Consider the following 13819-nt stretch of genomic DNA (forward strand, 5'->3'; position numbering starts at 1 on the left):
TAATCTTTTTTGCAAATATAGTATAAAGTGATAATGTAATATAGACTAATAATTTAAAATATAAATTGCAATATACAATATTTTTATAATATATTTATACAATATTATTTTGAAATATTCATAAAAAAAGTTAATTATTATTCATGAATTTTTTTATATTTTTTATATTTTATTTTTGATGTTTTAACTTTAATTCTATGAACTTAATAATAAATATTTATTCAATAATTTTATTAATAATTATTAACAATAGTAAATAATTATAATATTGAAAATATATATTATTTTATTTAAAATGATACTTAAATTTATAAATAAAAAATTAAATTTTTACTATATTCTCTTTATAAATTATATACAATAAAAATACATAGCATAAATCTTTTATTTTGTTCAATTAATATATAACATATAACATAAATATAATATTGAAAAAAATAAAATATTAAATAATAATAAAACTTTTATATTATATAAAATTGTAATTTTTTTATTTTTTTTACGTTTATAAATATTAGAGAATACTATTTACATAACTTGGAAATTTATCATATTTGTCAAACAGTACAGAGCGAAATAATTTTAACAAAGAAAAATTAACAGCAAAAAATAAATCACATTATATATTTATACATAATTATTCTTGAAAAATAAAAATAAGACAGTATGAATCTTAATAAAATTTAATGGAAATAAAAGAAACTAAACAATACTGCTGTATTTTGTACATTGCTTACATTTCTTATATTGTTTGCCCAAGATTATAGGCTTGTTAAAGTAAAATTACTAAAACAATATATATGTACATTTAAAAACATTTTCTATTAAGCACAAGATGTGCTGCTAAAATGGCAGTACTTTAAGTAACGGATATCCGTACTACTTTACAAATAGGCTGTGCTTGGCATTATTTAAAAATTATGTATGATTTGACTGAAAAATGTTGCTCTACAAAATTTTTCATTCTTCCAAATTTAAGCATACTTTATATTTGTCTATATAATGATTTACTATATTTCTTTTTTATTATATCATAGATTTAAAATTATTATTTCATTGCTTGTACAGTATTTACGATATGGATTTTATTTATGTAGCAAGGCCTGCGTCTTTAGCTATACTACTGAATAAACTAGATGAATTACGTAGTAATGATTCTGGAGAATCATATTCCACAATACGTCCATTATCCAAGACAATGATCCTAAATATTATTTATTTAATATCAATTAATAACTTGAAAATAGTATATTACAATTTTATAAAACATACCTGTCTGAATCAAGAATTGTATTAAGCCTATGAGCTATTGTGAGAATTGTGCAATCTTTAAACTCTTGTCTAATTGTTTGTTGGATTAAATCGTCCGTTTCTAAATCAACTGAAGCTGTAGCTTCATCGAGAATTAATACTTTTGTTTTTCGAAGCAATGCTCTTGCTAAACATATTAATTGCCGTTGACCTATACTTAAATTTTCTCCACCCTCTGATACTTCATATAAAAGACCATTTGGTAAAGCTAAAATATAACATTATATTACAATTATATTATATAATATATTATATTAACATATTATATTTTTTATATATTATATATATTTTTCAACATTATTTATTAATAAGATAGTATTTACTTTTTATAAAAGATTTAAGATGAGCATGTTCTAAAGCTCTCCAAACTTCATCATCAGTGTAACAATTAAAAGGATCTAAATTTATTCTTAAACTTCCTGAGAATAATACAGGATCTTGAGGAATAATAGTTAATCTAGATCTTAAATCATGGAGTCCTAACTTAGCAATATCAATATCATCAATAAAAATTTGTCCATCAGCTGCTTCTATTATTCTGAATAAAGCCAATGTTAAAGATGATTTTCCAGCACCAGTTCTACCAACAATACCAACTTTTTCTCCTCCCTTAATAGAAAACGATAATCCACGAAGTACAAGTTCTAAGTCTTCCCTATAACGAACTTTATAATCTTTAAATTCTACTCGTCCTTGTACAGGCCATTCTTTAGGTGGTATATAATCTGGATTTTTCCATGATGCTTCTTGAGGGGTTTCTCCATATTCTTTTATTCTTTCTACAGCTACAATGTTAGTTTCAACATCAGAAGTCATTCGTACTAACCAATTCAATGTTTGAGTAACCTAAAAAATTTTTATCAAAAATTATTTAAAAATTAAATTAATTAAATTAAATAATTTTTGTTTATTATTAAATATTTATATTTTATTTATATTTATTATATATATTATATTTATATTTATATTTATTATATTTATTATATTTATTATATATTTATTATATATTATAATTTAATATCTGTCTCAAAACAGATGCAAATATAAATTGAAAAAAGAAATAAAATTTTATTATTTTATCTTTTTTCTTTATCTTATTTACATATATAACTTACTTGTAATGCATAACTAACAGATAATCCAACTAAACCAGAGCTTACAGTGTCTTTATTTAATACAGCAAACAATGCAGCAAAAAAAATAATTAAATTTCCAACCATTTCTAAACGTACAGCTAACCATCTAAAAAAAAAACAATACATAAATAACATTATTACAATTTATATAATTATCTATAATTATCTATAAAATATTATTAAATATATTTTAATTTAATATTGAAATTTTTAGAAAAAATTTATACCTGTTTGCAATTATACTAGGATAATAACATACTTGATTAAAATCTACTTTACTTTCGGATTCATTAATAAATCGTTCTTGTACTCCAAATGCTCTAATCATTTGTGCTCCTAATAATCAAATATTAATATTACATCTACATAATTATATTAATATTTTTGAATGTATGTATATATATAAATTATAAATCAATAATAAAACATACCAGAAACTGTTTCACTGAAATGCGAATATATAGGAGATCTTGAAACAGATTCTAAACGTTTTAGCTGTCTTGAAGATGCAACATATAACCGTTGAACGAAATAATATATTACACTTATTGGTATTATGACTGAAATAAATATTGGTGTACTAAAACTTATAACCACTAAAGTGGCTATAACCTGCAATATAAAAATAATATTTAGTAAAAAAAAAAATAATTTAATAAATTTATTTCTACTTAAAAAATAAGATGAAAAACAAATTATTTTAATATGATTTAAACACGAAAAATAAAAGAAAATCATATATACATAAATAAATACACACAAATAGATATATACAATCATAAAATAATCAAGAATCAGTTTTCAAATAAAGAATTCAAGAATTAATGACCATGCAAAATTTTAAAACACCCACATTTTTTCCAGACATTAATATACTTCATTCAATATAAAAGCCCTTTTTTAATAATGAATATTTGCATTCTTATTTTCTACTACTTATTACAAGCATTTTTTTTTAATATTTTTTAATTTTAGTATATAATTATAATTTATTAGAATGGACACAATTATACTTTGTTTATTATTTGTTTTTTAAAATTATGTATCTTTATCAATTATTTTGAGTTTATTAAGAGTTAATTGAAATAATGCAAATAATATACAAAATATAAAATATTAATAAAATCTTATAAAATAAATTAATTTCATGATATACTTATAGACTCATAGGAAAAAAAGATACAGTAAATATATATTTATTATTTATATAAATATACGATTATATAGATGATATTATATAAATATCTAATGAATTATGATTTGAGGAATTATAGAAAGGAAATAACAATATTTAAAAAAAAAATCATCATTAATTTAATTCACATTTTCAAAAATTACCTCAAACAAACAATAGATGCTATCAGAAATTTGTTGAGGAAGAGATGTGTCCAGTACGTCGACATCTTTAGCAAATCTGGAGATAATACGACCAGTAGGAGTTGTATCAAAGAAGGTCAATGGAGCACGCATCACAACACGCAGCATCATTATATGCATCTGGCGTGCAGCCAGCCAGCAGCCCAGCTGGGGTGCCAAATCGCAGAGAAAACTCGTCATCGCTACAACATCAGACATAATTTGCTTTCATTGTAATCATTTTAACAAAAACTTCTAAATGGTATTTATAATGATATTTATAAATTATAATTAAGATTTAAAAAATCTAAAGCATTCTGTAAATTTTTTTCATTCAATACAAATTTTTTATTACTATTATGAATTTTTTTCAAAATAAAGTTCACAATATGTGAACATTTGAAAGCACTATTCAATTCTAGTATGCATAAACTAATTCATTTTATTTATATTTTTCAACAATAAATTTATAATATGAATTGCTATTCTGTCTCATGTTATGCGAGGGAGTGTAGTTTGCTGTGGAGAGGCATGCCAGGCACAAATAATAGAACAATACGTAAACAAATTAAGCATTCAAATGTTTAATTCATAGCTTATATTTAGTAAGATACACATTCAAAGCATAAGCAATATTACTTTTTTAACAAAACACTAATGTATAATTGTGTCCATTACTCATTATGATGTTATTATTGTTTTTGTAATTTTTTATAACAAACTATTGAGTTGATGACTATATAAAATAAATAAAATTTATTACTAATTACAATTTTTATAAACAATATATGAAATAATTTTCATATCAATTAAAAAAAATTTTTTTAAATAAACAAATATTAACAAAATACAGTCACAACACAATATATTTTATTATATAAATATATATGAATTATAATAAAATCTTGTCTATTTTTAAATAAAAATAAATTATTTAATCTTATATTAAAAACTATGTGATTAATGTAATTATATATATATATATATATTATATATACAAAATTTTTTATTTATTAACATTATATATATTATATAATATATAATAATATAATATATAATATATAATATATAATAATAAAATATATATACATATATATATATATATATATATATATACATTATAAAATATATTAATATACATATTAATATATATATATATTATAAAATATATATTTTTTAATTAATTATTCCATTAAACTCTATTTCATTTAAGCATGCAAATATTTTTAATTCATTTTTATAACTTTTTTAAAAATTTTTTAAAATTTATAATTTTTTTTTAATAGCAAGTTTATAGAACAGTATATGTAAAATGAATAATTATATGTGAATGAGATTAGAATTTTTGTTTTTAAATATAGCCACTGCGTAAGTGGATATAAACTTAATTTATAATTTTTGATCAAAATTTGTTAAGCACAATATTTACAACGTGAAAATATCATACCCCAAAGAGGCAAGTAATCCAAGAACGCAGTATGGATGGCAGCGTATTATCAATGACATCAGTATCTTTAGAGAGTCGATTAAGAATTCGACCAGTTGGAGTTTGGTCAAAGAATGACATTGGATTCCGGAGAACACGTTGCAACGTACTCTCGAAGAGATGCACGGAAGCGCGTATTGTTCCTTTTGCCAAGAATAATGCCCCTCCAAGCACTGTCATGCCTACAATGATTGGTGATAACTTTGGTATATCATTAAACCTGATAATTATATATCAGGGACTGTATCAGTTTTTGTAATATTTGTATTTTATATATATTATAAATCAAAAAATGAAAAATTATTTTTCTTAGCAATGACTTTTATTACATTATCTACCTAATATCATGTGCAAGTTCCTTTCTGCAGTTACACATGTATTGAGGTGCATAATTGGAAAATACTGATTATATTACAACATATATTATTAAAAAAATATAAATAAATTCTTGTATTAAATTTATTTATACTAATCTATGCAACATAAATTAATAAACATGCATAGTGTGATTTTTATTATTATTGATATTATTATTATTGCTATTGTTTTTTTTATTATTATATTTTATATAGAATATTGATAAATTTTCTTACTTTGCTAATTAATTATATTTTTTTATTTAATATTTATAATCATAATATTTGATGATAAAAATATTATCTAATATATATTTTTAAAATTATAATTTCAAATAAAATTTGACAAGTATTTATAATATGAAAAATAACATTGAATAATTTAATATACAATATTTTTTATCAATTCAATTAGAAGATATAAAAATTAACATAATTTTTTTTTATTCAATTAAACATATATTTTTACATGATTATTTATTTTTCTATTAATATAATAGAATGATATATATATATAAATATATATTTATTTGTTAATAAAAAACATTTAAAATTCTTATAATTTAATTGTGATGAGTATGAACACTTAATATATAAAAGATATAAAATCTATGTATTTTAGTAATAGATAAATGATAAAAAGCTTTGTTATTTTGCTACTTCATGCTGAAATATTATACATAAATATTGCATGAGCTTATACATACATAAGAAATAAAATAAATAAGTACATGCGAAACAAAAATTAAATAATATTTTAAATAATAATTAAGGTAATTGCATTTAAACAATATTTCTACAAAGCTTTTATTTAATTTATAAATATTCTATTGACACAGCAAACTGCACTCGCACTAATATTTTAACACTAGTTAGATTTTGTTAATGTTTTAATGTTAATTGCATACTTAAAATTTCAAAACAAATTTTTAAGGAAATAATGATTTTATGATGTTAATACATAAACAGTTAGAATCATATAAATATATATTTTGTTTAAAATTTAATTTCCCCAAAACTGTGTAATCTGTGAAGGAACATGCCTTTCAAACAAAATTTAATAATAAATAAAATAGTCATTATATATTGAATCATAACATAATTTAAAATTAAACTTACCTTACCATAATGATTTTTTTAAAAATTCTAATTCTAAGAATTATTAATAAACGAGAAATAAATAATTATAAATTTTTAAGCACATACCTTGGCCAAGACCAAGTCCACCATATACTCCAAGATACATGTTTTGCTTAATGTGATCAACCGTATTATTAACATCTGTTAAATTATCATCTGACCACATACTAAGCCAAGTATTTGAACCAATACTAAATCCTTGAAAAATAGCGTTCATTATAATAGTTGATATTGATAAAAACCAACCAATGGATTTAAAATAGTGAGAATAGACTCGCCACTTAACCTAATAAAAATAATATATGATTAAAATTTATTCAATAAATTATTTTATAAAATAAAAAAAAAACTTACACTTCCAGTTTCAGTTTTTTCTACTTCTATTAATTTTCCTCCTGATTTTGGAGATAATAATTTTGCTTCTTTTATATTACTATTTTCATAAGTACCAGATTGTTGACTACTTGTAGAATATTGTCTAAAAAATATAAAATACATATATTCTTTTAAATAGAAATATTATTATGCATAAGATCAAACATATAATTGAAGTAATTTTACCTTTTTAATGAACCATTTAAAGATTTTCTATCAGCTATGGAACCAGATTCACTTTGACTTTCTGACATTCTTGATTTACCTCTTGTTAATTTCTGTTGTAATTCATTTGATCCAATTGTAGATTCCAAATGTTGTTTAATTTCATGTAGATCTGCTTCTGATTCACCATCAGCATGTACTATTTTAAATTTATTATAAAAAATACACAACATATTCAAAAATAAATTACACAAAATTAAAAAATAATAACATGATAGGATTCACTTTGATGTTAAAATAAAATTTCAAATGCATTCGGCAAATCATGATTATTAATTTCAATAAATTAAAAATAAATCATAAAAAGAATTATATATGTATAATACTAATTATATATTTCATTTCAATAAGTTTCTGATTTAAATTTAACATGCATTATAATCTTTTATACATATTTTTTTTTTAAATAAAAAAAGATTACGTATAAAAAGATTATATAAAAGAGAATACTAAAAAATAAAATTGTAGTATAGGTTACTTTATGCTACAAGCCAGCTGATAAGTTTTAAGAGTAGCAAATTGCAAAAAATACTAACATCATTGATACTCTAACATCACAAGCCAAATGCAATATAAACCATTTTGTGGACAATCACACAAATTGAAGTAGGAAAAGGAATCGTAATTACTTTTTTCACTGACTTACGATTTCCAACTTAGATTCATGAAAAATATAAGTAAAAATTAATATAAAACCTAAATAGAAAAAAATAAGAAAAATTAAAAAAGTAATACATACCTTCCTGAAGATGTTGCACTAAAAACTCAGAAAAGGCTCCCCTTTTCTCTAAAAGTTGTTTGTAAGTTCCAACTTCTGTTATTTCACCATCTTTAAGAACAATAATGTTATCTACTTCTGGCAAATAAGTGATACCATGTGTGACGAGTATTCTTGTTTTCTTCTTAAGCAAACCACTAGAGCCAATTACATTTTCAAATATATGTTTTCCAACATGTGAATCTACTGCACTTAATGGATCATCCAAAAAATAAATATCGGAATCATTGTATACTGCTCTGGCCAATGATACTCTTTGTTTTTGTCCACCAGATAAATTTATTCCTTTTTCTCCAATTTCAGTTTGATCACCTGCAGGCAACACTTTTAAATCTGGAGTTAATGCACATGCTTCAATTACACGATTGTATAAATTTTTGTGCAATGATTTTCCAAATAAAACATTATCTTGTAATGATGCATTTTGAATCCATGCTTGTTGAGATACATATGCAATAGAACCCTATTATATGTAAAATAAACAAATAATAATAAAATTATTTATCATATTAAAAAATGTTTTCATTTAAGTAATAAAATTTTTTACTTTTGTATTAACTCTGCCATTTATTTTCTCCATTTCTCCAAGAAGAGCTGATAAAAGAGAGCTTTTTCCAGATCCTACAGTGCCAACAACAGCTACTAGTTGACCCTGTTCCACTTGGAGATTGATATTTCTTAATGTTGGTCTATCAATATTTTCCATATCCCATATGAAGGTGCCATTTTCAATTAGTAATGTATATGCTACATTATATTAATATATATGATATATTTAATATATAATATTTATAAATATATAAAAATGATTAGAAACTTACATTCAGATGAATCATGTTGAACATTATTTGGATCTAACTCTTCTGTATTCATGAATTTATTAATACGTTTCACAGAAACATAAGCCTAAATTACATTATATTAAAAAATGAAAATTATATTTATTGTATTGAATTGTATGTATTGTATTGAATATAAAAAATTTTTATTTACTTGAACCATGTTACCAATCATCATAGGTAATATAGAAAGAGGAAACCTTAAGATATTAAAAAGACTGAGTGAAACAAAAGCTTTTGTACTGTCTAAACGATTATTTTCATCTATAAGTACATATGTTGCAAAGGATACCAATGAAACCTATAAAATAAAAGTTATACATAAATAAATAAATAATGAACAAAAATAAGTAAAAAATAATTTTCTCTCTTAATGATATAAAATTTACTTAAAAACTTACTAAAAAGGGTGCAAAGGACCAAATAAAACTTGTTCCAGAATTAAGATATGCCGTTTCCTTAAGTACTTTAATTTCTTTTGTTCGTATTTTTAGTATTTGTTCCTCAAATGAAGGTTCCCATGCATATAGTTTTAATACTTTTATACCATTAAGTACTTCATTCATTAATTTAACTCTTTCATCTTTATGTTTCATTTGTCTAATTTGCAATGTTTTAACTCTATTAGTAATTAAGACATTTATTGGGATAAGAATAAGTAAAACAGCTAATCCAGCAAGTACAGCTGGTCCCAAAATATCCCATAAAAAATATAATGCTAAGACTATTTGCAATGGAGCAGACCAAATCATATTTATATATGCTGTTAAATCCATAAATCTTTGTGCATCCACGGACATTAGGTTTACTATTTCACCAACTGTTGACTCTTTTCTTGCAGCATTAGACATTCTCAATGCTTTCCGATAAATTGCTGCAATTAAAGCAGTACGTATTCGTAATCCAACTAAAAACATACGATGAAAATACTGAGATAAGACTAATGTTTGAAATATGGCTGTAATTAACAATAAAACTGCATAAAAATAGCCTTTCCATAGTGGTTCATGTCCTTTAATAAAATCGATAAGTAACCTATATTAAAAACATTTTAATTTGTAACTGTAATTCTAAAAACTAATTAATTTAAAATAAAAAGTATTAAAATATCTATTTACTTACTGTAATATTTGTGGACTAACAAAAGTTATAATATCTTGTACAAATTTAAGTACTGCACCAAATAAAAATGTGGCACCAAAAGCTTTGCAAAGAGGAGGCAAAACTGATGATGTTTTCTTTTTATATTCATTATTGAAATTTACTTGGCCAGATCCTTTTCTGAATGATGCTTTAGTATTTTGTACACTAAAAATAAATAAAAATAAAACATATTTAAATGTTTAATTACATATACAATTTAATTAACTTACCTAAAGTAAGTCCAAAATACTCTTGTTAGCAAAAGTGAATTTATATCTTATTACTAATATAATATATAATAAAATTCTTTTGGTTATTAACTGATTTCTATTTAAATTATTTTACTTTATTAACTAATTTTTATTTAATTTTTATCTTCTAATATTAAATATTTAAAATATCACACTCACTTGTTTCTTTTTTGTGAATTTTTCTTCCAATATTTCTCAAATTTTGGAACAATTTCTTTAGCTGTATCTTCTGGATTTATGGACCACAGATCTGTAATTTCTAAAGGTTTTTTAAAACCTTTCCATGCCATTGAATCAAACCAACTAAAAAAGATTTTTCCTGGAAAGGAAGATTTTTGTTCTGGACATGGTTTTTCAGCCTATAAATACAATATATAAAATTAATATTCTAATATTTTTCATTTTAGCTATAATATGATTTATTAAAAATATTATTACCCTGGGATATTTAGAATATTTAGGTTCAGCATCAACCAAGAAGTTCAATAAGAATAAAAATATCACTATTGGATAATATATCATATATGATATAAATGAATAAGAGATCTCATTCTAAAAAAATATATATATATATATATATATATAAAAGAAATTAATATATATAAAAAAAAATTCTTTCAATATTAATATTAAGAATTGGAATATAATCTTATATATAATCTATATATAAAATAATCTATAAAATAATATATAAAATAATCTAATATATAAAAAATAAATAAATAAATAAACCTTATATAATATTAATCATTAATAGTCATTAATATTATATAAAATAATTTCAATTAATTATTGATTATTTCATAACAATAACTAATATATAACATACCTTATTTATATACAATTTTAATAAACTTCTATATTCAATAATTCCACATAAAGCAAGTAAAAACCAAAATAAAAATAATAATCCAGAAGTTCTCATTCCATATTTCCTATTATATGTTACTAAAATACTTGTTTTAAGCTATAAAAAAATTAATAGAAAAATATTACAACATATTAATTTTCTATAATTTTTTAAAAATTTATAAATAATACTTACAAAAGTAACAATTCTTATAATTGGTGTACAATAATCAACATTATAAACTTTTTCATAAGTACTTTTATGTATAGCTATTCCTAAATCAACAATATTAAGTAAAATCAGAGTTATTATGAGTATTTGTTTAGAAATAAATAACCATGTATATGGAATATTTTTATTTTTGCTGTTTAAAAAATAATAAATTTCTATTCCAGAGAATAACCATAAAAATGCACATGGTACCCATACTAACACAGTTTTCTGAAAACATTCTGTAATCTCTGGGTCATCTGTATTCCATATTAAATTATAGTTCTATAATGTAAAAAATAAATTATCTGTATATATTTTTTAAATCAAAAAAATAAAATAATAAAAATAATAAAAATAATAAAATCAGACAAAATAAATTTTATTTTAAAATTTTATTTTAAATGTAAAAGTATATTATATCTTTATATTTTTATATTTTTATATATTTACTAAATAACATTATTAATCAACTATTTAATTAAAAAAATATTTCAAATGAATTTTTGAGTGATATAAATAAAACAAAAACATAACAAAAGAACAAATAGAATATGCATTCTTACCCAAAATTCAGTACCACAAAATTGATCCATACTTTAGCCTTCCATAAAAATACATTTACTACTTTATAGGTTTTTGCTTTACTTACTCAGATAACACTCTTGAGTTCTTTTATAGGTTTCTTAAGCAAGATAAAGTGTTCCACACTATAATAGATATCGTTAATTTCAATAAATGATTGTAGTCAAGTAAAAGATGTCCAATTGAAGAAATATACAATTACATTATATACCTATTACCTTATATATCTATTTAAAACTAACTGATATAACTATATCCACTCACTTTCTCAAACAAATGTAAACTGTGCTGAATAGAAACCGTTCACATTATAACGTTGGTCCAATCAAGATATATTACGTCATCTTGCGCACAATTTTGAAATAACGGTTTAACTTCTAAACAGAAAAGATTGTTTATATAACCAAAAATAGAAAATCTAATAAAATGAGAATAATAAAAATTTTTAAAATAATATAATTATAAAAAATATATATCTCATTAACAAAATATTATTTTTTAAACATTATATAATTTATTCTTATTTTATTTTGAAATTTTTACATTGTCATTTTGTATTATTTTTATATATTTTTTAATTTAAAAATATATGTATATTTTTCTTTATTTTTATTATTTATATTTTTAAAATTTTTCTATTTTATATTGAAATATTATTTATTTATTTTTTAATTTATAATAATATAATGAACCAATTATTTTTTATTACTATTATTTACTATTTTAAATAATAAATATATATTTATATATATTATATATAATACTAAATACATATATATATATATATATAAGATAGAATAATATTTAATATAGAATGTGTTTTTAATTTTCATATTTCATTTTATAAAATTTTAATAAAATTTTATTTAATAAACATAAGTTTAAATTATATAATTATTTTATTAAATTTGATAAGTTTGAGTACTCTTAAATAAAAGTGTTAATATTCTACTTCAGTTAAATCTTTCTTATATTTTTATTTAATTACATATTTTATTTAATAAAAAAATATATTAAGAAATATTTTACGTTATTATTATAAGAAAAAAATAAAACAAAAATATATTATGATAAAATACATATAAAAAATTAATAATTTAAATAAAAAATCATAATTTTTTTTTATATATAAAATGTATATTAAATTTATATTATATGACAATGTTTTTGCAAAGATATAGTATTTGATATCTATGTTATATACTATAAATTAATGAAATGGTAAGACATTAAATCAATATTTAACAATGTATATTAGAATAATTGATTAGATACCTAGTCGTGAATTTTTTTATACAAGTTTTATGCAACAAAGATATATTAGTATATTCTTTCGTAACATTATATCATACGTGCAATGTCATCGAATGACATAGCTAAATTTTTAATATCGATGTAATGATTCATACATATAAAAATTTTATTGATTATTAAATTTATTTTTAAAATTATTATTATTTATTTCTTTTTATTGAAATTTAATATTATGTTAAAATAATTTTGTAAAAATACATGTAATTGTTAAGATATAATCGATTAATTGCAATTTCTTATAATCGATTCAATTATTTTTTATTTTTATTTTAAATATCAAAGAACGTTATATATAAGTCAATATAAAAAAAAGCAAAAAAAAAAAGAAAATAATAATGTTATTATATAATTAAATTATACCAAAATTTTTTATAACTATTTTTTTACAATTGATTCATACTTTAGCCTTCCATAAATAATAATTTTAATAAATAATTTTCTTATAAATATCGAATCGACATTGT

At 20.7% G+C, this 13819-nt stretch overlaps 1 protein-coding gene across 4 annotated transcripts; it reads right to left on the reverse strand.

Annotated features, from left to right (window-relative positions):
• Window positions 1-493: 493 nt before the first annotated feature.
• LOC412217 (multidrug resistance-associated protein 1) lies at window positions 494-12418 on the reverse strand. 4 transcript variants are annotated; one of them, XM_026440066.1, is made up of 24 exons: window positions 12306-12418; window positions 12023-12166; window positions 11442-11741; window positions 11226-11363; window positions 10835-10948; window positions 10556-10755; window positions 10376-10396; window positions 10125-10310; window positions 9404-10037; window positions 9157-9303; window positions 8985-9069; window positions 8711-8910; window positions 8125-8626; window positions 8032-8040; window positions 7347-7524; window positions 7140-7263; window positions 6852-7071; window positions 5251-5471; window positions 2879-3059; window positions 2675-2783; window positions 2427-2553; window positions 1635-2157; window positions 1273-1519; window positions 494-1204 (listed from the first exon to the last, which is right to left on the reverse strand). In XM_026440066.1, the coding sequence occupies exons 2-24, from the start codon at window positions 12050-12052 to the stop codon at window positions 1090-1092; spliced, it is 4611 nt and encodes a 1536-aa protein (XP_026295851.1). In that variant the 5' UTR covers window positions 12053-12166; window positions 12306-12418; the 3' UTR covers window positions 494-1089. The 4 variants fall into 4 exon arrangements, with proteins under 4 accessions (XP_026295851.1, XP_006558751.1, XP_026295849.1 ...); XM_006558688.3 differs by having other exon boundaries at window positions 12260-12408; XM_026440064.1 differs by having other exon boundaries at window positions 12244-12374.
• Window positions 12419-13819: the final 1401 nt, after the last annotated feature.

Source organism: Apis mellifera, linkage group LG4 (genome assembly GCF_003254395.2).
Source record: "Apis mellifera strain DH4 linkage group LG4, Amel_HAv3.1, whole genome shotgun sequence".
NCBI lineage: Eukaryota > Metazoa > Arthropoda > Insecta > Hymenoptera > Apidae > Apis > Apis mellifera.

Excerpts from the sequence above, each read along its gene's own strand:
- LOC412217 (XM_026440066.1), bottom strand. The coding sequence starts at position 12,052 with ATGGATCAATTTTGTGGTACTGAATTTTGG. Across the intron at positions 10,311-10,375 it reads GTATTTTGGACTTACTTTAG|TGTACAAAATACTAAAGCAT; the intron begins GTAAGTTAATTA and ends ATTTATTTTTAG. Across the intron at positions 5,472-6,851 it reads TGGACTTGGTCTTGGCCAAG|GCATGACAGTGCTTGGAGGG; the intron begins GTATGTGCTTAA and ends CAATCATTGTAG.